The 26,745-nt window shown below is 48.2% G+C and overlaps 1 protein-coding gene across 1 annotated transcript in view; it reads left to right on the top strand.

Moving 5' to 3' along the window:
* Window positions 1-22,391, top strand: part of Myo1f (myosin IF) — a 54,082-nt gene extending 31,691 nt beyond the window's left edge. The window contains exons 16-28 of the mRNA XM_075975659.1: window positions 207-288; window positions 2,038-2,144; window positions 3,116-3,214; window positions 3,310-3,454; window positions 9,356-9,470; window positions 9,558-9,727; window positions 13,552-13,697; window positions 14,075-14,221; window positions 14,366-14,514; window positions 14,887-14,970; window positions 17,128-17,323; window positions 17,422-17,591; window positions 21,946-22,391. Coding sequence (XP_075831774.1) covers window positions 207-288; window positions 2,038-2,144; window positions 3,116-3,214; window positions 3,310-3,454; window positions 9,356-9,470; window positions 9,558-9,727; window positions 13,552-13,697; window positions 14,075-14,221; window positions 14,366-14,514; window positions 14,887-14,970; window positions 17,128-17,323; window positions 17,422-17,591; window positions 21,946-22,022 — 1,687 coding nt within the window. The 3' untranslated portion in view covers window positions 22,023-22,391. The remainder of the gene's footprint in view (window positions 1-206; window positions 289-2,037; window positions 2,145-3,115; window positions 3,215-3,309; window positions 3,455-9,355; window positions 9,471-9,557; window positions 9,728-13,551; window positions 13,698-14,074; window positions 14,222-14,365; window positions 14,515-14,886; window positions 14,971-17,127; window positions 17,324-17,421; window positions 17,592-21,945) is intronic.
* The last annotated feature ends 4,354 nt before the right edge of the window (window positions 22,392-26,745 follow it).

Here is a 26,745-nt window from a genome sequence, read left to right as displayed (position 1 = left end):
ACCATGCCCATCTAAGGGCTGGCCTATCAAAAAGCCAAGGCAGCTTCTTTATTTAACCAATGAAAGCAACAGAAATACAGAAGAACCTCCTACACCAGGGAACCCTATTTGCATCTTGGCACTGAGGCAACCATTACAACTCTGAGGGAGGCAGGACAATGTCCCAGGGTCTGTCTTCATTCCCATCCACTCCTCTCTCCTCCTAGAGCCTTCCTACGGATGCTCTTTCCTGAGAAGCTAGACACAGACAAGAAGGGCCGCCCCAGTACTGCTGGCTCCAAGATCAAGGTGAGTCTGGTGGCAGGGAGGGGACAGGAAAGGCAAGTTCTGCTTGCCAAGACTCTTTCTCTCCTTGTTCAAACATCTGTCTGTTCCCTACCGCTTGGGTTCTCAATGTCTGTGGCACCCTTTGACCTACAGTCTTCCTTCAGAAGGAAGATGTGCTAAAGCTTGGTCCATCTGTCCTTCCTTTTCTTCCTTCTCTCCTTCATTTCCCTTTCCCCATTTCCCTCCCTGTCTCTGTTCTTCCTCTCCCTCTTTCCTTCACTTCCCATCTCTCCTCCTTTCTCTGTCCTCCCTTCCTATCCCCCTACCTCCCTATCCTCTACCTTCTAACTTTCCCTCCCCACCCTTGTCTGGCTCTTTTCCCTCTTTCTGTTCCTCCATCTTTCCTCCCTCCCTTTCTTCCTGTGCTTGGGAACAGAACCCAAGGTCTTGCACATGCTAAGCATGCATGCTATCCTTGGATGACACTTCCCAGACCACTTCTTTTAAAAGGTACACACACACACACATGTAATAGACTGAGCTAGCTTACCCATTTTAAGTGTGCAGTTCAGTGACATTGGCTATTTCACAGCCATCTCCAAAGTTTCTCATCTTTCCAAACCCAGACTCTGTCCCCATTCACAACTAACTCCCTGGCCCCTCTTTCTCTTTCTTCTTCTTCTTCTTCTTCTTCTTCTTCTTCTTCTTCTTCTTCTTCTTCTTCTTCTTCTTCTTCTTCTTCTTCTTCTCCTCCTCCTCTTCCCCCCCTCCCCCTCCTTCTCCTTCTCCCTCCTTCTCCTCCTTCTCCTCCTCCCTCCTTCTCCTTCTTCTTCTTCCTCCTCCTCCTCTTCCTCCTCCTCCTCCTTCTTCTTCTTCCTCTTCCCCCTCCTTCTCCTCCTCCTTCTTCCTCTTCCCCCTCCTTCTCCTCCTCCTCCTTCTTTGTTTAGTTTTTTGAGACAGGGTTTCTCTGTGTAACAACCTTTGCTGTCATGGAACTCACTCTGTAGGCCAGGCTGGTGTTGAACTCACAGATATTCACCTGCCTCTGGCTCCCAAGTGCTAGGATTAAAGGCGCGTGCACCACCACCTGGCTAGCCCTTCCTGAATAAGATCCTGCTGTGTGGATTACCACACATTCACCGTGCAGAAGGGCTGGGTCCACCTTCTGCTGAGGGTGAATGACGCTGCAGAGACCCTGTGGCCCCACCGAAAGCCTGCATTCGCAACCGTTTGTTGAGGACTTTGGGATGATAGCAGATGCAGGACCCTCACACATACACACGTACATGCTGATGGAGATGCCACAGTAGAGTTTGTACCTGAATATCTCATCTCACCTCCCCTAGTCATCACTTGGCCCCACAGCTTTCTCCTGATGACTAATTACTCCAAAACCCAAGGCTGACCTGTCCACCCCACCCCACCTGTAAATTCTTTATTTCCAAAGTAGCTGTCTCCTTGAAGACAAGCAGAAAGTCTGGGCAGTGAGTTGTTCTGGTTTTTCTATTACTCAGTCATCAAACATCTCCTAAACCCTTATTATGTCTTAAGCTATGTGGTAAGTGTGGCAGACACTAGAACTCTGAGTTTGGAATTTAATAACTGGGTAGGTGCACAATATCAGCCTTCAAGGTGGGAACTTAGGGCGGTGTGCACACTGTGGCCTGACCGCTCAGCCTCCCTGCTCTTGGATGAGTTGTTTCTTCAACAGGAAGAGCCAGGGGGCCTATCCTTAAGCCTCCCTGACTTCTGCCTTTCCCTCTGCCTCAGAAACAAGCCAATGACCTGGTGTCCACGCTGAAGAAGTGCACACCCCACTATATCCGCTGCATCAAACCCAATGAGACCAAGCGGCCCCGGGACTGGGAGGAGAGCAGGTGAACTGACCCCTCCTTTGCATCTGGTGCCAAATCTAGGCATGCTTTGGAGCAGCTACCCTGACCCACAGACAAAGCACCAACTTTAGGACCCCTCACTCTAAGATCACCTTAGAATCCTCTAGGGGGTCAGTGAGACACACAGCAGGTGAAAGTGTTTGCTGCCAAACCTGGATTCAATCCTGGGCTCCACACAATGGAAGGAATGAGTCAACACCTGCAAGTTCTTCTCCGATGGCCACATGCATACTGTGACCTGTGACACGCACACACATGCGCGTGCGCACACACACACACACCCATAAAAATAAACTTTAAGAATGTAAAACCTCTATGGCCCCAGAGTTATAGATAGAACTGATGGAGGCACCCCCACCAATCCCCAGGTAACCCCAGACAGACTGTAAAAGAATCCAAACCCAATTTCTCAGATCTAAACTCCAGAACTAATTCTATAACGAACCCCCAAGATGAGCCCAGACCTACCCCTCAGGTCTCAGTCCAAGATTTGGTCCCCAGATTGAGCTGAGACACCGTCTAAACCATGCCCAAGCTTCACATGGTGGCTCATGTATTCTTTTCTCAGCCTTGGGAGGTAGAAGCTAGAGGATCTCATATTCAAGGGAAACCTAGGCTGCACAGAGCAACACTAGCCACAGACAGACAAACAGACATATAGACAGTCAGATATGTAGACAATAGATAGGCCATAGATAGGCAGATGACAGGTATAGATAGGTAATAAAAAATAGATAACATATATTGATAGAGAAATACATAGCTAATAGATAGATAGATAGATAGATAGATAGATAGATAGATAGATAGACAGATAGATAGATATAATAGACAGACAGACAGACTGACTGACCGATCCATAAGATGCCCCTACCACAAACCCAGGCCCCATCCCCTTGGTCTGCTTTGGGCAGCTCCCACTCTCTGGAACTTAGGCTACCTCCCTCCCACAGGGTGAAGCACCAGGTAGAGTACCTGGGCCTACGGGAAAACATCCGGGTGCGCAGGGCAGGCTTTGCCTACCGTCGGCAGTTCTCCAAGTTCCTGCAGAGGTGACGTCTTCCTTGCCTTGATTACCTCACCTATTAAAATGGCCAACCTCAGGTCTGCTCCAAATCCCCCACACCCTCATGTCTTCTGCCTGCAGGTATGCCATTCTGACCCCTGAGACATGGCCACGGTGGCGTGGAGATGAACGCCAGGGAGTCCAGCACCTGCTTCGTGCTGTGAACATGGAGCCAGACCAGTACCAGATGGGGAGTACCAAGGTCTTTGTTAAGAACCCAGAGTCGGTGAGTGTGTGTGACAGAGAGAAAGTTCTGGGTCAATCCCCAGAACTCACATAAAGGTGGACAGAGAAAACAGGCTGTACAAGCATGTCCTCTTCTGACCTTCACATACGCACCATGGGACTACTACACTGCACTGCCACACTGTACACACTGTACACATACGAGCACACAGACACACATGCATACACACGACACACACATTCACACATGCATACACACGACACATACATTCACACATGCATACACACAGACACACATTCACACATGCATACACACAGACACACATTCACACATGCATACACACAGACACACATTCACACATGCATACACACAGACACACATTCACACATGCATACACACAGACACACATTCACACATGCATACACACAGACACACATTCACACATGCATACACACAGACACACACATTCACACATGCATACACACAGACACACACATTCACACATGCATACACACAGACACACACATTCACACATGCATACACACAGACACACACATTCACACATGCATACACACAGACACACATTCACACATGCATACACACAGACACACATTCACACATGCATACACACAGACACACATTCACACATGCATACACACGACACACACATTCACACATGCATACACACAGACACACATTCACACATGCATACACACAGACACACATTCACACATGCATACACACAGACACACATTCACACATGCATACACACAGACACACACATTCACACATGCATACACACAGACACACACATTCACACATGCATACACACAGACACACACATTCACACATGCATACACACAGACACACACATTCACACATGCATACACACAGACACACATTCACACATGCATACACACAGACACACATTCACACATGCATACACACAGACACACATTCACACATGCATACACACGACACACACATTCACACATGCATACACACAGACACACATTCACACACAGACACACACATTCACACATGCACACACACAGACACACATTCACACATGCATACACACAGACTCACACATTCACACATGCATACACACGACACATACATTCACACATGCATACACACAGACACACACATTCACACATGCATACACACAGACACACACATTCACACACAGACACACACACAGACACACACATTCACACACAGACACCCATATTCACACATTCACACATGCATACACACAGACACGCACACTCACACATTCACACACAGACACCCATATTCCACCCATATTCACACATTCACACACAGACACACACATTCACACACAGACACCCACATTCACACATTCACACACAGACACATTCACACATGCATACACACACATTCACATATGCATACACAGACACATTCACACATGCATACACACACACACATTCACACACAGACACACACACATTTTAAAAGGTGAAATATAAGAGTATAAGAAAATAAAGAGGGAGCTGGGCAGTGATGGTGCACGCCTTTAATCCCAGCACTAGAGAGGCAGAGGCAGGTGGATCTCCAAGTTCGAGGCCAACCTGGTCTATAGAGTGAGTTTCAGCATAGCCAGGGCTACCAAAAAAATCCCATCTCAAAAAATCAAATAAACACACAAACAAACAGGAAGAGGAGAGCAGGAGGGAAAAATGGGGACGAGGTTGAGGTTGGGGATACAGCTCAGTTACACAGCATTTGCCTAACATGGGTTTCGTCTCCAGAGAGAGAGGAGAGAGAGAGAGAGAGAGAGAGAGAGAGAGAGAGAGAGAGAGAGAGAGAGAGAGAGAGAGAGAGAATATATGCATTGCTAGGTGTGGCAGCGCACAACACCAAAATCCCAGCCTTCTAGAGGCTGAGGCAGAAGAGCCGGGGATTCCACGCAGCTTAGTGTCCCCCAAAGGTTTAACTGAGACAAAAATTTTGACATATAGATCTTGATTTTGGGGAAATGGACCAGATGAGAACAATGAACACATGATGAGTTTGTGTTCAGTTTTTATCAGCATGGGGGGGGGGAAGAAACTGAATTATTTGCTGAGTTTTTTTGTTTTTGATAAGGTCTCCTTATGCAGCCCTGGCTGGCCTGAAGTTGTTACTTACACGAGGCTGGCCTGGAACTCACAGAGATCCCCCTGCATGCTGGAATTAAAAGTGTGCACCAGCTGGGTGTTGTAGCACATCCCTTTAAGCTTGCTGTCACTCAGGAGGCCAGCCTGGTCTACATTGTGAGTTCCAGGACAGCCAGGGCCGTGTAGAAAGATTCTGCAGATAGAAAGATAGATAGATAGATAGATAGATAGATAGATAGATAGATAGATAGATAGATAGATAGAGAGATAGGCAGGCAGATTAGATAGATTTCTTTTTAGATTTTCCTTATTTTATGTGTATGGATGCTTTATCTACATGTCTCAGTACGATGTACATGCAGTGCTTGTAGAGACCAGAAAGGGCGTCAGATCCCCTAGACTGGAGGCATAGACGGTTGTGAGCTGCCTGCCATGTTGAGACTAGGTAACAAACGGGGTCATCTGGAAAAGCAGCCAGTGCTTTTAACCACTGAGCTCCAACACGAAATATTTTTATGGTGTGGGGGACTGACTCAGATGAAAAGAATTTTAGTAAGATGAAAGTGGAAAAACAAAGGTAGATGGGGCTAGAAAGATGGCTCAGCCGCTAAAGAGAACTCACTACCGCTGCAGAAGACGTCCTGGTTCACAGCCTCCCATGCCTTTTCTTTCCTTGGGCACTGCATGCACGTGGTACACAGACAGTCGTGTGGGCAAAACACCCAATACATACAATTAAAAATAAACAAATCTTTAAATTTAAAAATAAACAAGCCAGGCGGTGTGGCGCACACCTTTAATCTCAGCACTCAGGAGGCAGAGGCAGGAGACTCTCCATAAATTCGAGGCCAGCCTGCTCTACAGAGTGAGTTCCAGGACAGCCAGGGCTACACAGTGAGACCCTGCCTTAAAAAACAAACAAAAAGAAAGAAATCTTTTAAAAAGAAAAACAAAAGTAGAAAAAAATGGCTGAAAGAAAAGGCTGGGTTGTTGATATGTCTCAGAGGATTAAGTGAGAACTGACTCCCAAAAGCTGTCCTTTGGCTTCCGCGAGTTCATCCCAGCAGCACACAGACACATACACACACACACGCACACACACACACAGACACATACACACAAACACATACACACACACACACACACACACGCACACACACAGACACATACACACATGCACACAGACACATACACACACACACAGACACATACACACACACACACAGACACACACGCACACAGACACATACACACACGCACACACAACACACAGACACACACACACACGCACACAGACACATACACACAGACACATATACACACACAGACACATATACACACACACGCACACACAGACACATACACACACAGACACATACATACACACAGACACATACACACAACGCACACACACAGACACATACACACACACATGCACGCACACACACACACTCTCACAAATAAATGCAACCTTAAAACTTTAAAAGGAGGCTGGGTGGTGGTGGCGCACGCCTTTAATCTCAGCACTCAGGAGACAGAGGCAGGTGGATCTCAGTGAGTTTGAGGCCAACCTGGTCTACAGAGCTAGTGCCAGGACAGGCTCCAAAACCACAGAGAAACCCTGTCTCAAAAAAAAAAAAAAACAAAACAAAAACAAAAACAAAAAAACAGAAATCAGGCTTTGTCCAGATTGTGTGGTGTGTGGTGTGTGTTCAGATAGGTGTGTGTGTGGTGTGTGTCCAGATAGGTGTGTGTGTGGTGTGTGTCCAGATAGGTGTGTGTGTGGTGTGTGTCCAGATAGGTGTGTGTGTGGTGTGTGTCCAGATAGGTGTGTGTGTGGTGTGTGTCCAGATAGGTGTGTGTGTGGTGTGTGTCCAGATAGGTGTGTGTGTGGTGTGTGTCCAGATAGGTGTGTGTGTGGTGTGTGTCCAGATAGGTATGTGTGTGGTGTGTGTCCAGATAGGTGTGTGTGTGGTGTGTGTCCAGATAGGTGTGTGTGTGGTGTGTGTCCAGATAGGTGTGTGTGTGGTGTGTGTTCAGATAGGTGTGTGTGTGGTGTGTGTTCAGATAGGTGTGTGTGTGGTGTGTGTTCAGATAGGTGTGTGTGTGGTGTGTGTCCAGATAGGTGTGTGTGTGGTGTGTGTCCAGATAGGTGTGTGTGTGGTGTGTGTCCAGATAGGTGTGTGTGTGGTGTGTGTCCAGATAGGTGTGTGTGTGGTGTGTGTCCAGATAGGTGTGTGTGTGGTGTGTGTCCAGATAGGTGTGTGTGTGGTGTGTGTCCAGATAGGTGTGTGTGTGGTGTGTGTCCAGATAGGTGTGTGTGTGGTGTGTGTCCAGATAGGTGTGTGTGTGGTGTGTGTCCAGATAGGTGTGTGTGTGGTGTGTGTCCAGATAGGTGTGTGTGTGGTGCTGGGATAAAACCCAAGGCCTCCCCATGCTAACCACACACGCCACCACTGAGCTATCCCCTGACCCTTGATTTGAATTTTGCTCTTGTTGAGGTGAGTCTTCAGGCTTGGACACAGATATTTTTATCCACTAACCTATTTCCACAATAGGTTATTTTTTTAAAAGCAGAGCCCAGTTTTGCTCTCAACAGTACTTTCCAGGCTGGAGAAACGGCATAGTTAGTAAAGTGCTTGCCGTGCAAGCCTGAGCGTGGTCCTCAGAATTCATGTTAAAGGCCAGGCTTGGGGAGGCGCACCTGTAACCCTGTTGCTGGAAACAGGAGTAGTGTGGGGGTCACTGGCCAGCTAGCCCATCTGCAAGTCCCAGGTTCAGAGAAAGACCCTGCCTCGGAAACTAAGGTAGAGGACTGGAGAGGTGGCTCAGCAGTTAAGAGCACTGGTTACGCCTCCAGAGGACCCAGGTTCAATTCCCAGCAACCACATGGTGGGTTACAATCATCTGTAATTCCAGCTCCAAATGACTTGATGTCTCTTCTGCCCTCGGAGGGCACTGCGTGCACATATTGTACATGTGGACAAGAATATACACACTAAAATAATTTAAAAAAAATAAAATAGGCTGGAGAGAAATAGAAGACACACAGCATCAACCCCTGGCTTCCAAAGGCATGCATGCGTGTGTGCGCACACACACACACACACACACACACACACACACACACCCAGAAAGAGCAGACCACTGGCTGAGCTGGGATTTGAGACTAACAAGTTATAATTTAATTTTATTAATGTGTGTGTGTGTGTGTGAGAGAGAGAGAGAGAGAGAGAGAGAGAGAGAGGGAGGGAGGGAGGGAGGGAGGGAGGGAGGGAGGGAGGGAGAGAGAGAGAGAGAGAGAGAGAGAGAGAGAGAGAGAGAGAGAGAGAGAGAAAGAATACTATGCATGTATGGGTCTCACAGAGGCTGGAAGAGATGTTGGATCCCATGCAGCTGGAGTCGCAGGGGGCTGTGTGCTGCCTGACATGAGTGCTGGGAACTGAATCTGGCTCTTCTGTAAAAGTAGCTGCTCTTAACTGCCATCTATCACAGCACTCCTGTTCTAATTTAATGCAGAGGGGTGTGAGCCCCCAAGTGGGAAGGACTTCTGGGTACAGTCATGAAGAGGATGGGGAGAATGGGACTCAGTTGATAGAGTGCTTCCCTATAATGCACGAAGTCCTGGGCTTCATCCCTGGCACCCCTTAAACCAGGTGTGAGGGTGCATGCCTGTCCTCCCAGCACTTCAGAGATAGAGGCAGGAGGATCAGGGGTTCAAAGTTGTCCTCGGCTGCATAGCAAGTGTGAGGCTTCTATGGGGACTCAGGGCCTTGGGAGAGACCAGGACCCAACACCCCTCCCCCCTGTCTAGCTTTTCCTCCTGGAAGAAATGCGAGAGAGGAAGTTTGATGGCTTCGCCCGTACCATCCAGAAAGCCTGGCGGCGCCACATAGCAGTCCGAAAGTACGAGGAGATGCGGGAAGAAGGTGAGGAGCCTCCGCTAGGAGGCAAGGTCTGCGGGCAGGAGGATTAAAGAAAGGCCATGACTTTCAACCACACATGTGTCCTCGCAGCTTCCAACATCCTACTGAACAAGAAGGAACGCAGGCGAAACAGCATTAACCGGAATTTTGTCGGGGACTATCTGGGGCTGGAGGAGCGGCCTGAGTTGCGCCAGTTCCTGGCCAAAAGGGAACGAGTGGACTTTGCCGACTCAGTCACCAAGTATGACCGCCGTTTCAAGGTAAGACCTGAGTGGGTGTTCCCATCAGAGGCTGTGCCTCTGCCTCGCACCCATACCAGAAGATGCCCCGTCCACCTAGCTTCCTGACACCTTTCCTCACAGACGTGTTCCCGCCAGGCTCAGACACACCTATCCACAAGTAAACCCTCCATTGTAGTGGACGCTGTCCATCAGACATGACCTCATGGGGCTGGCAGAGCACTTGCTTAGCATGAGCCCTGGGTTCTGTCCTCAGTCCGACACAAACCAGGTATGGCAGCAAATGTCTATAATCCCAGCTCTTGGAGGGTTCAGGATTTCAAGTTCATCCTCTTCTATACAGTGTGTTCCAGGTCAGCCTGAGCCACGTGAACCCCCAGGGGGAGGGAGACACTCTGTGTGGTACTGTCATACCCACCCGCACTCCCACAGCCAATAACAGAGTCGTCTATCAAACCTGTCCCTGTGCAGCGCAGACCACCTATCCGTCAGCTACCCTTCACCTTGCCACAGGACCACTTCCCTCACCTGGCTTAGACACCCCTGTCCCTGGATTCTGATGCCCCTGACCATACAAACACTCTCACCAAGCCAAGGGATCCCTGTCCACAGGCACATGCCTCACTGTGCCAGAAATCATGACCAAATTAATTTTCGTGATTGAATAACCTAATGTAGAAAAATCTCTTCCAGACATGCACAGCTGCACATGGCATGTAGCCTGTGCCCGCCCACCACACAGGGACACTTCCACCTCTGGGTCCAGACGATCCACTTCCATAAGACACGCTCTCGCTTGCTGTCTCAGTTAGGGTTTCTACTGCTGTGAAGAGACACCATGGCCATGGCAACACTTATAAGAAAAACACTGAAGGGGCTGGAGAGATGGCTCAGAGGTTAAGAGCATTGCCTGCTCTTCCAAAGGTCCTGAGTTCAATTCCCAGCAACCACATGGTGGCTCACAACCATCTGTAATGGAGTCTGGTGCCCTCTTCTGGCCTGCAGGCATCTACACAGACAGAATATTGAATTGGGGAGGCTCACAGTTTCAGAGGTTCAGTCCATCATCATCACGGCAGGGAGCAGCGGTGTGCAGGAGACGTGGTGCTGGCTTGTTGGGGCCCGTGTCGCTCCGACACAGATAACTGTTTTCCCTAACTGGACTGAAACGGAGACACAAGGAACAATCAGACGCAACTTACACATGGAAGGGCTTCTCAGGGTTCTTTTTCCTGACGATCTCCCCGCGTTTATTATCCAAACAGCTTATATACCATCACATAAATTAAGTGGGAAAATACATTAGTCTGTCTCCTAGGTAACCAGGTGAATGGCCTTTAGTCACATCTGCATCTACCTGTCTGCTGAAGTATGCTAGCTATCACGTAGGCCTGAATTAGCATCTCTATAAGATATTCTCCAAATTACATAGGAAGGAGCCCCAAACATCCTGACCATTAGGTCATCAGCTTGAGCCAACACCTCTCCCCAGGTGATCTACATTTATAACCGAGAAGGAGCAGCACCTCCTGGCTATTGTTGACGCTGTCTGCAGGTCTACGTTACCGTCTCAGGTGGGCCTATGGCTTTAGAGCTTGGCTGCCACACCATATAGAAATATGGGCCTACACTGGCTACATCTTGATCAGAAGGCAACAAGAAATGGTCTGAGACAGTGGAAGTAGTTTGAGTGTAGAGACCTCAAAGCCCACCCCATGGTGACACACTTCCTCCAACAAGGCCACACCTCCTAATAGTGTCACTCCCTTTGGGGGCCATTTTCTTTCAAACCATATCTGCTGTCTTAGTTTTGTTACTCAATAAAATACTCTGATAAAAGCAACGTATGGAAGAAAGGATTTATTTGGTTCACAGTTCCAGACTACATTCTCTCAGCATGGGAGAATCAAGGCAGGAACCTTAAGCAGACAGTTACAACCACAGCAAGAGCAGAAATCAATGGATTGAAGTGTGCATGCGTGTAGCTGGCTTGCTCCTTTTTATTCAGCTTGAGGTACAGCCCATGAAATAGTCTTCCCACCTTTCACGTAATCAAAATAATTTCCCACAGATGTCCCCACATGCCAACCTATTCTAGAGAATCCCTTGAGTCTAGATTGTGCTAAGTTGACAAAACCAACCCTCAAGGACCAGCAAGACAGCACAGCAGATAAAGGTACTTGCTGCCAATTTTGAGACCTGAGTTCAGTTCCTTGAACCAAGTTGGCAGAGAAAAAGAACTGACTCCCACAGGTTGTCCTCTGACCCCCATGCCATGTCATTCACATGTCTGCACATGCACAGACACATACAAAATAAGTAATTGTTAAATAAAATATAACTAGCCGTCATTGTTGAATTTTGGGGCTGACTGGTGCAGTTCTTGTCGGCTGGACCTGGGATCTGAGGACCTCAAAGAAGGGGCAGTCTGACGCTGTACACAACCTGACTTCAGTTTCAGTGTGCTCTTATACAAGAATGGAACAAAGAAAGTAGTGATCCAATGAAGGCTATTTGAGCTCAGAAGAGAATGGTCAGAAAAACGTGTACCTAAATATCAGTAAGCAGATAGTAAATCTTAACAGAGCCGCCTTTCCCAGAACTTCCTCAGAACAGATGGATCTGACCACAGTTGCCTGGTATACACAAGAGATGTATCATCTGGGGAAGCACTAAAGCGGGGCGGAAGGATGTGTCCGGATTCAGGGCACACTGGCCAGACTGGGTTCCAGAGATATGTTCTGACATCCAGCCAGAATAAACATGTCTTAATAAAAATGTTTGTCACAGGGGGCACCAAGAACAATCATGCGCCTGAGGCAAAAGGCCCTCTGCCTTTTTTGCTGGAGCGTCTCCCACAATCCTCCAGGCACTGCTCATGATACGTCATTCTTTTGACAGCATTCAGGTGCATACCTGCCTTCCTATACAAATTCATAGACTCATGTGGTTGGCCTAGAACTTGCAATCCTCCTGCCTCAGCCTCCTGAGCAGCAGGACTACAAGTGTGCCCTGCCACCATCAGATGACTTAGGGTATGTGCTCCTGTTTGCCCCGTAAGTTGTACACTCCCCTGAGCAATCCATACCTTTACATAAGCTGGGCTGAGGGCATGTGGTTCCATGACAGAGTGTGTGCTTAGCATGCAAGGATTCCATTCCCAGCACAAATCCATACACACAGCTTTGTGACCTTTTCCTGGAGCTGCTAACCAATGTCTGTCCACCCCAGAGAGGTCAATCAACAACAGATCAAAGAAATGGTTCCATTAAGGTATAGCTTGGTGGTACAATAAATTTAATCCAGGTTATTTCCAGGAGCGTGGCTAAAGGATTGGTTTAGAAAAGCACGGGCAACTTAGAATTGGCTGTACCACCAGAGAATGTCTCTCGTTCTCCTTCAGAACACATGAACTGCCTATAGATCTCCAAGGAAGGATGGGGCTACATGAGTCCCTCCTAGCAACCATTAACTGTCTACAAATCCTCAGGACCCTTGGCCTCAAGAGTCCCTCACCGAAAGTTAATGGGCCCAGTCTTGTGCAAGTCTCTGGAAAGTATATGCAGCTGCAGAGAGGGCAACAGTCATGTGATACTCAGAGGCCAGCCACATCCTTCAGGGTGTTTCTTATATCCTGTACCTGTTGTGGTCCAGACATCCCTAACCAATATGCCCTCACTTTTATTCTATTTCTCACGTGATTTAGCAGCTCACACACCTGCGCTTGGAGGGATTTCCCAGTCACCTTCCCGGCAAGCCCCACCCTTGTCTAGAGTTGGCTGTCTTCCATCAGACTGCCCAGCCCTGGAGCCCAGCCACCAGCCTCTGGCTTTGCCTTTCCACAGCCCATCAAACGGGACTTGATCCTGACCCCCAAGTGTGTGTATGTGATTGGGAGAGAGAAGGTCAAAAAGGGACCAGAGAAGGGTCTGGTTCGTGAAGTCCTGAAGAAGAAATTGGAGATCCAGGCCCTTCGAGGCGTGTCCCTCAGGTAAGGCCAAGTCCCTAGCTCTCTTGCCCCTTCCCTTACCCCTACTTCCAGGATCTTCAACAAACTATTTAATTACACTTTTATCTGGGGAGACGGGCACACAGCCCAGCACAGTGAGGGGAGGGCAGTAGAAAAGCATACCACCATGTGGATTATTTCCACCATGTGGGCCTCAGGGGATGTGGCTCAGGTCCGACCCTACTTTAGTGATCTTTATGTGGAGACAATTTCTGTCCCTCTTTCTATCTGACCTCTGGTCCTTCCCAGTTACCACCTCTGGGGCTCTTCCTTCTCCCTTCCCCCAATTTGATCCTCAGAGGTTGGACTCCACTTGTTTTCCTGTACCCTCACTCTTTGCTCTCCTGCCTCTCCGCCAGCACCAGACAGGATGACTTCTTCATCCTTCAGGAAGAAGCTGCCGACAGTTTCTTAGAAAGTATCTTCAAGACCGAGTTCGTCAGCCTTCTGTGCAAGCGCTTTGAAGAGGCCGCACGCAGGCCCCTGCCCCTCACCTTCAGCGACACGTATGCTCCTCAACAGCCAATTCGAGCACCACTGTCTACCTGGTCTATGTGCGGTGGCCCCTGTCTACCGCAGGGACCCTGGCACGGGTTGGGTGTGGAAGAGGAACCCCAGCTGGCGCCCCCAAATACCCTTCTCTCCCCTAGACTACAGTTCCGGGTGAAGAAGGAAGGCTGGGGAGGAGGCAGTACCCGCAACGTCACCTTCTCCCGCGGGATAGGAGACTTGGCTATGCTCAAAGCTGGGGGCCGAGCTCTCACTGTCAGCATTGGGGACGGTCTGCCTAAGAGCACCAGTAAGTCCGCGGGAAGCAGAGGTGGACATCGTGGGTGCGAGGCGGGGCGAGGTTGATGAAGACTTTGTGGGGGTGGAGCTAGTTAGGCTGGTCTAGAGAGGCCAGGGTCTCAAGGGTCAAGGTACAAAAGAAGATAACCCACCTTAGGGAAATGACCAATGAGAGGAAACGTGAAGGGTCGCGGCCATAGAAGCAAGCCTAAGCTCTCAACAGATGGTGGGGCGTGTCCTGAAGTGAGAGAGCTCAAAGAATAAGGAGGGTGAGGGGAAGGTTCAGAAAGGGTGGAATTTCTACCAGCAACTAATGTGGGAGAACCGATGAGTATGAGCAGAGGCTTAGTCAAATCTGTCTCTGCTGTCTTTCTCTTTTCAGAGCCTACGCGGAAGGGGTTAGCCCAGGGAAGACCTCGAAGGTCAGCGCAGGCCCCTACTCGAGCAGCTCCTGGGCCCCCCAGAGGTGAGGACTTAGTGACTTACGCTGCCTTTTGTGGACGTCAGAATCTAACAACAGCGACTCAACTCACTATAGCTCTCCCATCTACAAGAGGCATAATCGGGAATATTTCTGAGATCTGACCTCTCCCACCATCCGGCACAATCCTAGCCTGGAAACTACGTTTAATTTAGCCAACTCATCATATTTATTCTTGCCTCTAGACTTGGCATCCAAATCCCCACATTACCTACACCCTAGAGGTAGAATGCTTGCTTAGCATGCGGAAAGACATGTAAATCTGGGTCTGTCAACTGCACAGGAACGTTGAGACCCTGTCTCAAAAACAGATAGGAGAGCTGGGCAGTGGTGGTGAACATCTTTGACACCAGCAAGTGGGAGGCAAAGGCAGGAGGATCTCTGGGTTTGAGGCCAGCCTGGTCTACAGGACTGGCTCCACAGCTACTGAAACCTCCCTCCCAAAAAAGATGGATGGATGGATAGATAGATAGATAGATAGATAGATAGATAGATAGATAGATGATAGATAGATAGATAGATAGATAGATAGATAGATAGATAGATAGATAGATAGATGATAGATAGATGATAGATGATAGATAGATAGATAGATGATAGATAGATAGATGATAGATAGATGATAGATAGATAGATAGATAGATAGATAGATAGATGATAGATAGATAGATAGATAGATGATAGATAGATAGATAGATAGATAGATAGATAGATAGATAGATGATAGATGGATACATACATAGATATAGATGATAGGTAGATAGATTATATGTAGATAAATAGATGATAGATGGAGAGATAGATAGATAGATGATAGATAGATGATAGATAGATAGATAGATAGATAGATGATAGATAGATAGATAGATGATAGATAGATAGATAGATAGATAGATAGATAGATGATAGATAGATAGATAGATAGATAGATGATAGATGATAGATAGATAGATAGATAGATAGATAGATGATAGATAGATAGATAGATAGATAGATGATAGATAGATAGATAGATAGATGATAGATAGATAGATAGATAGATAGATAGATGATAGATAGATAGATAGATAGATAGATGATAGATAGATAGATAGATAGATAGATAGATAGATAGATGATAGATAGATAGATAGATAGATAGATAGATGATAGATAGATAGATAGATAGATAGATAGATGATAGATAGATAGATAGATAGATGATAGATAGATAGATAGATAGATAGTGAGAAAGAAAGAAAAGATAGAAAAAGAAAGAAAGAAAGAAAGAAAGAGAAAGAAAGAGAAAAAGAAAAAAAGATTTGGGCTGGGTGTGGTGGTGAACACCTTTAATTCCAGGACTCAGAAGGCGAAGGCAGGTGAATCTCTGAAAGTTCAAGGCCAGCTTGGTCTACAGAGCCAGTGCCACAGCTACACAGTGAAACCATAAATCAAAGGACAAGGGAGAGGTGGGAGGTGAAGAGGAGGAAGAGATGGAGAGAAGAAAGGAGGGGAGTAGGAAAAAGTAAGGGAAAAGGAAGAGGAAGAAAGAAAGAAACTCCCAAGTCTTCATCAAGTGTGTATCATGCATGCGTCCCACACATACACCAGCAATACATAAAGCCACGCACAAACGCCCTTCTGTTTACCCCAGCAGCTTGTAAAGCTCCCTATAGAGCCTCCTGCCTCTGGGGTCCCTCATGCAGACTCTGTCCTTTTCTTTTTGTTTGTTTTGGTGGTTTGGTTTTTCTTTCTGTTTTTTGTTTTGGTTTGGTTTGGTTTTGGTTTATTGAGACAGGGTTTCTCTGTGTAGCCCTGGCTGTCCTGGAACTCACTCTTTAGACCAGGCTGGCCTTGACCCCAGAGATCCACCTGCCTCTGCCTCTGCCTCTGCCTCCTGAGTGCTGGGGTTAAAGGCATCACCATGTTCTTGTTTTTGAGACAGGGACACTCTGTGTGGTCCTGGCTGGTAGGACCACCTGCCTCTTCTTCCCCAGGTGCTGGGGTTAAAGGTGAGCATCTCCACTCCTGGTCCTCAGACACAGTTCTACCATACTGAGTTGAGAGTGGCTGCATCTTCTGTCGGGCTCAGATCTCAGCACCAACTCCTCAAATGTTCACAGCCACTCATGACAGATATCTCTGTCTTTGTTTCCACCATAGGCATGAATCGAAATGGGGTACCACCTTCTTCCCGGATGGGGCCCTTACCCATGGAGATCACATCTGGAAGGAGTTCCCAGAGGCCTCCCCGAGGCCCTCCATCCTCAACCCTAGGAGCCAGCAGACGTCCCCGGGCACGGCCACCTTCAGAGCACAACACAGAATTCCTCAATGTGCCTGACCAGGGTGTGGCAGGGTAGGTGGGGACAGGTGGCGGACACAGCCCCAGGAGGTGGCTAAGGGATAGAGGAGTATCTATCTGGGGCTGTGATGAAACCCACACTGTCTCCACAGCATGCAAAGGAAGCGGAGCATAGGGCAGAGACCTGTGCCAGGTGTGGGCCGGCCCAAGCCCCAACCACGCATCCATGGCCCAAGGTGCCGGGCACTGTACCAATACATAGGCCAAGATGTGGACGAGCTGAGCTTCAATGTGAATGAAGTAATTGAGATCCTCATGGAAGGTTTGTATTCTGGGGTAGAGGCTGAGGGTGGGGAGTGTTCAGACATAGTGAGGCAGCTACACATTGCTGCATAGCCTTCCACCCCTGCAAAAACCAGGAGCAAGGGCCAGTGAGGCGGCCCAGCAGGCAAAGGCCATTGCCACCAAACCTAGGACTCACACACACACAGGCTGGGGAGATGGCTCCGTGAAAACACAAGGACCAGAGTTCTGATTTCCAGAATCCCCAGAGCAAGCTCTGGTTCTTACTGAGAGATTCTGCCTTAGTGAATACGGTGGATGAGCAGTAGGGAATGATGACGTGGGGTCTCCACATGCACACCCCCATACACGGGCACTTACACACATGCAAAAACATACAACTCAGAGGTGCATACCGTGCTCACACATTACGGAAGAAGAAAGTGTAATTTAAAAGTGTAAAACCGAGCACAGTGGTGCGCACAGTGGTGAGCACAGTGGTGAGCACAGTGGCGAGCACAGTGGCGAGCACAGTGGTGAGCACAGTGGTGCACACACAGTGGTGAGCACAGTGGCGAGCACAGTGGTGAGCACAGTGGCGAGCACAGTGGTGAGCACAGTGGTGAGCACAGTGGTGCACACACAGTGGTGAGCACAGTGGCGAGCACAGTGGCGAGCACAGTGGCGAGCACAGTGGCGAGCACAGTGGTGAGCACAGTGGTGCACACATGGTGAGCACAGTGGTGAGCACAGTGGTGCACACACAGTGGTGAGCACACAGTGGTGCACACACAGTGGCGAGCACAGTGGCGAGCACAGTGGTGCACACACAGTGGTGAGCACAGTGGTGAGCACACAGTGGTGAGCACAGTGGTGAGCACAGTGGTGAGCACAGTGGTGCACACACAGTGGTGAGCACAGTGGTGAGCACAGTGGTGCACACACAGTGGTGAGCACAGTGGCGAGCACAGTGGCGAGCACAGTGGCGAGCACAGTGGCGAGCACAGTGGCGAGCACAGTGGTGAGCACAGTGGTGAGCACAGTGGCGAGCACAGTGGTGCACACACAGTGGCGAGCACAGTGGTGAGCACAGTGGCGAGCACAGTGGTGCACACACAGTGGTGAGCACAGTGGCGAGCACAGTGGTGAGCACAGTGGTGCGCACAGTGGTGAGCACAGTGGTGCGCACGTACAAACATAGAGAAACAGCGGACTGGGTATGAAGCTCCGTCTCCCGCAGCTGCACAGCCTGGAAAACTGGTCTCCGAATGTCGCTCCTAAAGCACCTAGGGCTGCGGCCTCATTCTATCAGACCTCATGCCTCAGCCTTTTTATTATTTATGTTATTTTGAGACGAGGTCATGCTCTGTTGCCTTTGAGCTCCCTAAACGGCCTCCCTCGGCCTCCTGCGTGCTGAGGGACGGGAAAGCGCCACCACATCAGGGTGGAGCCTTATTTTTGTCAGTAACAACTGACTTTACAAGTCCTTGTAAGTAGGAAGGAAGCCGAGTCATGATGGCCCTGCCCAGTCCTACCTGAAGGTCCCCATCTGGGACCCCAGAAACACTTCAGAGGTGGATGTCATGGGGACCTGGTTATTCCTAACTACTGCTAGGGTTTGAAGGGCAGAGACCGTTGAGTGCAGATCAGTGGTGCAGCACTTCCCTCGTGTGCAGGAGAGAGAGGTCGGCTGCTAAGGACATGGCTCAATCAGTAAAGCTTCTCAGCAGCAGAGCATTTGCCTGGCTTGTACAAAGTTCAATCCCCAGCGCCTGCCTCGAGATCCCAAGGCTGACAGCCATGCATAATGGCTCCGTATATATATATATATATGTGTGTGTGTATATATATATATATATACATATATATATATATATATATATATATGTATACATATAGTCCAAGAACTTGGGAAACCGAGGATGGAGAGCAAAAAGTCAAGCTGGGCTGCTCGGGGAGAGAGAACCAGTCTCCAAACGAAACAGAAGTGCGTGTATAATCACTGTATAATCACAGTCCTCAGGGGACAGAGGCAGGGGGATAAGGAGTCCAAGGTCAACCTCAGCAACATAGCGCACACATGCACACATGTCTTCGGGTTTATATGTGTGTGTCTTTGAGCATGTATGCACGGACATGTGTGTGTATGTGTGCATCTGTGTGTATGTGTGCATCTGTGTGTATGTGTGCACAGACATGTGTGTCTGTATGTGTGCATCCTTGTGTGTGTGTGCATCCGTGTGTATGTGTGCATCTGTGTGTATGTGTGCATCTGTGTGTATGTGTGCACAGACATGTGTGTCTGTATGTGTGCATCCGTGTGTGTGTGTGCATCCGTGTGTGTATGTGTGCATCCGTGTGTATGTGTGCATCCGTGTGTATGTGTGCATCCGTGTGTATGTGTGCACGGACATGTGTGTCTGTATGTGTGCATCCGTGTGTGTGTGTGCATCCGTGTGTGTATGTGTGCATCCGTGTGTATGTGTGCATCCGTGTGTATGTGTGCATCTGTGTGTATGTGTGCATCCGTGTGTATGTGTGCATCCGTGTGTATGTGTGCACGGACATGTGTGTCTGTATGTGTGCATCCGTGTGTATGTGTGCATCCGTGTGTATGTGTGCATCCGTGTGTATGTGTGCACGGACATGTGTGTCTGTATGTGTGCATCCGTGTGTGTGTGTGCATCTGTGTGTATGTGTGCATCTGTGTGTATGTGTGCACGGACATGTGTGTCTGTATGTGTGCATCCGTGTGTGTGTGCATCCGTGTGTATGTGTGCATCTGTGTGTATGTGTGCACAGACATGTGTGTCTGTATGTGTGCATCCGTGTGTGTGTGCATCCGTGTGTGTGTGCATCCGTGTGTATGTGTGCACGGACATGTGTGTCTGTGTGTGTGCATCCGTGTGTGTGTGTGCATCCTTGTGTATGTGTGCATCCGTGTGTATGTGTGCACGGTCATGTGTGTCTGTATGTGTGCATCCGTGTGTGTGTGTGCATCCGTGTGTGTGTGCATCTGTTTGTATGTGTGCATCAGTGTGTATGTGTGCATCTGTGTGTATGTGTGCATCTGTGTGTATGTGTGCACAGACATGTGTGTCTGTATGTGTGCATCCGTGTGTATGTGTGCATCTGTGTGTATGTGTGCATCTGTGTGTATGTATGCATCTGTGTGTATGTGTGCACGGACATGTGTGTCTGTATGTGTGCATCCGTGTGTATGTGTGCATCTGTGTGTATGTGTGCATCCGTGTGTATGTGTGCATCCGTGTGTATGTGTGCATCTGTGTGTATGTGTGCACGGACATGTGTGTCTGTATGTGTGCATCCGTGTGTGTGTGTGCATCCGTGTGTATGTGTGCATCTGTGTGTATGTGTGCACAGACATGTGTGTCTGTATGTGTGCATCCGTGTGTGTGTGCATCCGTGTGTGTGTGCATCCGTGTGTATGTGTGCACGGACATGTGTGTCTGTGTGTGTGCATCCGTGTGTGTGTGTGCATCCTTGTGTATGTGTGCATCCGTGTGTATGTGTGCACGGTCATGTGTGTCTGTATGTGTGCATCCGTGTGTGTGTGTGCATCCGTGTGTGTGTGCATCTGTTTGTATGTGTGCATCAGTGTGTATGTGTGCATCTGTGTGTATGTGTGCATCTGTGTGTATGTGTGCACAGACATGTGTGTCTGTATGTGTGCATCCGTGTGTATGTGTGCATCTGTGTGTATGTGTGCATCTGTGTGTATGTATGCATCTGTGTGTATGTGTGCACGGACATGTGTGTCTGTATGTGTGCATCCGTGTGTATGTGTGCATCTGTGTGTATGTGTGCATCCGTGTGTATGTGTGCATCCGTGTGTATGTGTGCATCTGTGTGTATGTGTGCATCCGTGTGTATGTGTGCATCCGTGTGTATGTGTGCATCTGTGTGTATGTGTGCATCCGTGTGTGTGTGCAGGCGCACATATGTGCATTCTTGTGTTTTATGAAGGTACACACCTGTCATGGTCTGCACATAGAGGTCAGAGGGCAATTTACGGTGTCAGTCCTTCCCTTCCACCTTGTTTGTTGCTCACTACAGTATATGCCAGGCTAGCTGACCCAAGCATTTCCAGGGGTTCTCCTGTCTCTACCTTCTGTTGCACCATAGAGAAACATGGAATAACAGATGTGCCATGTAGCACTGCATCCGGCTTTCGTGGGTTCTAAGAAACTCCAGTCCTCACTCAGGCATGACAAGTACTAAGCCATCTCTCTGGCCCATGCATAGTATGTTTGCAGACAGGCAGAACCATACAATACCATGTGTCCAAAGCAAACAAAATATCCAAGATGAGTATAAGATAGAGACAGAGAAAGCAGTGTGCACTGGGCATCTCAAGCTCTTCTCTCCCACAGATCCCTCTGGCTGGTGGAAGGGCCGACTCCATGGCCAGGAAGGTCTCTTCCCAGGAAACTATGTGGAGAAGATCTGACTATCCGCCCACCAGTCTGCCTGCTTGCCCTGCCAGTGGGAGCTTTGATTTCCCTGGCTGCACTGGCCGGAATGCTCAGGCCTGTGGCCTCCAGCCCAGTGAGGGCCCTGTGTGTGGAGGATCACCACCGTCACACCCCATGCCTGGTGCTGGCCTGTCCCATGGGTTGAATCGCTGTCCAAGTCTCTGTTTCATCATGTATCCGATAGGATTCGCTGCAGAACCTACCTCCCAACTGCCTTGTGTGTGTGAAATGATCCATGTCCTGCCCTGAGCGCCAAGTGCTGTGCACAGTCCAGGCTCAGGGGACTTTGACAGTCGGGCTTCTCCACCTTTCTCTCATCACTGAGGCAAATAAACATGTCGGGTAAAAACCAGGAGAAAATCACTGAGTTCTGGGGCTGGGGATGGGGCTTAGTTGGTAGAGTGCTTGCTTCTCAACATGAGGCCCTGGGGTTCATCAGGACCCACATAAAATCGGACATGGTGGTGCATGACTGTGATCTCAGTAGTCAAGAGACGGGGACAGGGACACCGAGAGTGCAATGTCATCAAGCTCTGTGGTGAGGCCTTAGCCCCCAAGCCATCTCACCAGCCCTAAATAACCAATGTTGAGGATGTCCTGGGCGGTATAAGACTTTCATGTGGGGGTGAGGAAACTGCTCCGAAAAGTCCTTCTGCTTCTGCGTTTGCCTCAGGAAACCAACCTTGGCTGGGAAAACAAGCACAGGACGTAGCTGGGCCTCCTGTTGGCCAATCATTCTGCAAAAGCATTTAACTGTCCTTGAGTGTGGCTGGACCCTTCCGTCTCTGAGTTCTTATACACTCCAGTTCAGAAGCACTTGTATAGCATAGGGTTAAATCACAGTACTGAGAGAGAAAGAGAGAGAGAAAATAATGACTTATTATATAGACCAGGCTAGTCTTGTTTGTTTGTTTGTTTGTTTGTTTGTTTGTTTTTCGAGACAGGGTTTCTCTATAGCTTTGGAGCCTGTCCTGGAACTAGGCTTGAGCCACCACCACCACCCAGCTCAGGCTAGTCTTGAACCTTTACAAATCTGTCTGCCTTTGCCTCCCAAGTTCTAGAATTACGATTTATTTATTTTAAATAATTTTTTGAGATTATGAAAACAATTACATCACTTTCCCCTTCCTAAATACAAAATTACAACCTGCTCATTCTATAATGTCAATGCATGTATGTGCTTTCAGAGTTGACACCTCGTCCTGAATAACCATGGTGTGCTCTTCCCTGGGGAAGGCAGTTTCTCCTGCTCTCAGCATCCCTTAGGTGCCTGTAACTCTTTGTCTAGGGTTGAGGCCTCACAAGCCTGGCCCCCCAATGGCTATGGTGAAGGAGGAGGGTCAGTGAGATGGCCAGCAGGCCAGTGAGCTCGCTGTTCACTCCTGGCAGAGCCCACATAAAGGTGGACTGGGAGAGCTGACTATGCAAATCTTTCCTCTTTCTACCCCCCTCCTGCTAACAACAAACAGGGGCTGCAGAGATGGCTCGGTGGTTAAGAGCACCGACTGCTCTTGTAGAGGTCCAGGGTTTGATTTCCAGTACCCACAAGGTGGCTCACAACCATCCATAACTCCAGTCTCAGGGTATCCAACACCTTCTGGCTACCCTGGGCAGCAGGCACACACGGGATACACATACACATATGTAGGAAAACACTTCTATACACAAATAGGAATAAAATATTTAAAATAATAATAATAGTACATAAACTGCTTAAGAGCAGCGGATGATTCGGCAAGTAGAGGTGCTTCCTACAGCACTGACAACATGTGTGCGTGTTGAGGACCACGTGATCAGAGACGAGAACTAATTTCTGCTAGCTGTCCTCTGACCTCTAAATGCACAACATGGTACATGTTTTCCCATACACACATAGCAAAAAAAATTAATTGCAATTTTTAAATAAATAAATTTTCCTTACCAAAGGAGCAGGCTGGGTATGTAGCTTAGTTGGCAATATTTGCTTAGCATGAAGGCCTGGGTTCCAACCTAGCAGTGAAATCTGTCACAGACTAGCCCCACATAAATCATTCTGACCAGTGCAGAGGCGTGGGAATATTAAAGACACAATTCACAGGACAGTATGGGGAGGGAGTTTCAGTGATCATTTAAATCCTGAAATCATCCGCGTTTATTTTTCAAAAAGCTTTTATATCAATGTAAGCTGGGGGGAGGGGGGACAAAAACTTCATTGGCATTCTGTTTCCTAGGCAGCGGGGGAATGACTTAAGTCATGGCTTGCTTATGTTCAATTTGTCAGGGAGGCTGAAAAGACCTCTTCCCCAGGTGACCTCATAATTACAATAGAAAAAGCAGAATGACATTAACGTATCCTGACCACTTTGAGGGTGACGCCAGGTCTGCTTTTCTATCAAAGGTGCTGGGCGACCGTGCCAGATGCCCCAGTTAGTCTCCCAGCTACTCCAACCGTCAGACAGATGTGGAAACGGCCTGCCTTCTCGGCTCCCACAGAAATGGAAGGAGGGAAGAGACAAGAGAAAGGAAAGGGAACAGAAGAGAAGAAGAAAAACAAGGTTGAGGAAAGTAGCTCATGTAGAAAGCCCTGGGTTCCATCCTGAGCACTGCATAAACCAGCTCTTATCCCAGCACTCAGAGGGCAAAAGCAGAATCAAGAGTGAAAGTTGCCAGGCGGTGGTGGAGCTAGTCTTTAGCACTTGGGAGGCAGAGACACCTGGATCTCTGTGAGTTCCAGGCCAGCCTGGTCTACAAAGTGAGTTCCAGGACAGCCTGGTCTACAAAGTGAGTTCCAGGACAACCTGGTCTACAAAGTGAGTTCCAGGACAGCCAGGACAGCCATAGAGAAAGCCTGTCTCAAAAACAAAAAAAAGTGCAAACTCATTTTGGGGCAGCCTGAGCTACATAAAAGAAAGAAAGAGGAGGCAGAAGAGGCAGAAGGGGTTTTCCCTCTTTCCTTTCCAGCCCTGGCTCCACTGGCACAGAGGAAGGGAGGCTCCTGAGAAGGTAACCGGTTAAGTGTTGGACAGGTGCTGGAACTGGAGAATAAAACTGGGGCTGGATAAATTAGGTTAGGGACAGCTCCAGACTGAACCACTGTTACCTCAAATCCACCCAGTCGTCAGCTCCCACATCCTGTGGGCTCTTTCACAAAAGGTCTTACATCCGGCCCCTCCACCCACTTCCTTGTGGCCATGCTCTTTCCTCAGCCTCACCCCTTCTTCCTTCCCAGCATAAACACACCTCTCCACCTTGCAACAAAGAGAGGCTGGGACTCCAGGCCAGCTGGTCAAGTGCTTGGCTAAATGCACAAAGCCCCAGGTTGGGTCCCCAGTACGGCATACAGCAAATGTTGTGGTTTTATACCTACAATCCCAGCACTTCAAAGTTATCCTCGGCTACACAGTTGCCAATTTCACACACATGTTTTGAACATATCCACCAACACCTCCAGCTGCTCTCACAACCATCCATGTCAAATAAACCTGAAGATTTTTTCTGTCTTTCTTTTCTTGAATTTCCCCATCGAATTTAGCTTGTATTGTCGCTTTATTCTTGGAAATGGGGCCTTGGTGTGTGGTCAACCTACCAGGGGTCACTGTTTCCTTGATGCTACCTTCAATCTCTGATTCCTACGCTCTTTCTGATATTTCTTCTGAGAAGATGACCCCTGGAGGGAGAGGTATAACATACAGGTGCCATTTAGAGCTGAATACTCAACAGTCTCTTATTCTCTGTATGTTGGCCAATTCAGGAGACCCTGTCTGGTTGTTTCTGTTTTCAAAAATAAATTTTAGGTGTATGAGTGTTTTGTTTGTATGTTGAGCCATCTCTCCACCTGTGATCCCAGTAATAAAGACTCTGAAGAAGGCTGAGCGTGGTGACCCACTTTTAATTCCTGCACTGTGCTATGTCCTTGGGCCTCCTCTTGAATTTGTTGTTATTGTTGGGGGAGGTGTTACTTGGAGATTTCTGGTTGGTTGGTTTGCTTGTTTGTTTGTTTATGAGATATGTTCTCACTACATAGCCCTGGTTAGCCTGGAACTTTTATGTAAAGAAGGCAGGCCTTTGGCAGAGATGAGACTGCTTCTACCTCCCAAATATTGGAATTAAAGATTAAACATTCCTGACTTGTTTTAGTTTTTTGAGACAGGACCTCACGTGGCACAGAATAGTATTGAATTCTATGTATCGCTGAAGATGACCTTGAATTCCTGACTTTCTTGGCTCTACTTCTGGTGCTGGGGTGACAAGCGCACCTACCACAGAAGGTCTCTGTGATTCTAGGGACAAACCTATGGTTTGTGCATGGTAGTCAAGCAGTCTACTAAGTAAATGGCATCCCCAACCCCTTTCTCAATTTTAATTTATTTTATTATTTGTCTATATGTATGTGTGTTTCTGAGTGAGTACAAGTGCCGGCAGAAGACATGCCAATTTTCAGGAACTGGATTTGTGAGCAGCCATGTGAACTTGGGTTCTCTGCAAGAGTTCAATCTTGGAGCCATCTCTCCAGCCCCCATCTTTCTCAGTTCCTAAATGTCTTCTAACCATCTTCTTAGCCTAAGTGGCACATACAGACTCTTAGTTTATCTAGAAATATGCTGCATATAATGTCTACAGTTGTTTATGACTCAATAAACATCTCTTGAAAGCTTGGATGCATAAGGATCTGGGATCTAAATTCTACTTTATCAACTACCCCAAAACCCATCCTCCAAA

This window comes from Microtus pennsylvanicus, chromosome 6, assembly GCF_037038515.1.
Source record: "Microtus pennsylvanicus isolate mMicPen1 chromosome 6, mMicPen1.hap1, whole genome shotgun sequence".
In the NCBI taxonomy this organism is placed as follows: Eukaryota; Metazoa; Chordata; class Mammalia; order Rodentia; family Cricetidae; genus Microtus; species Microtus pennsylvanicus.
This window is presented reverse-complemented; position numbering and strand designations above follow the sequence as displayed.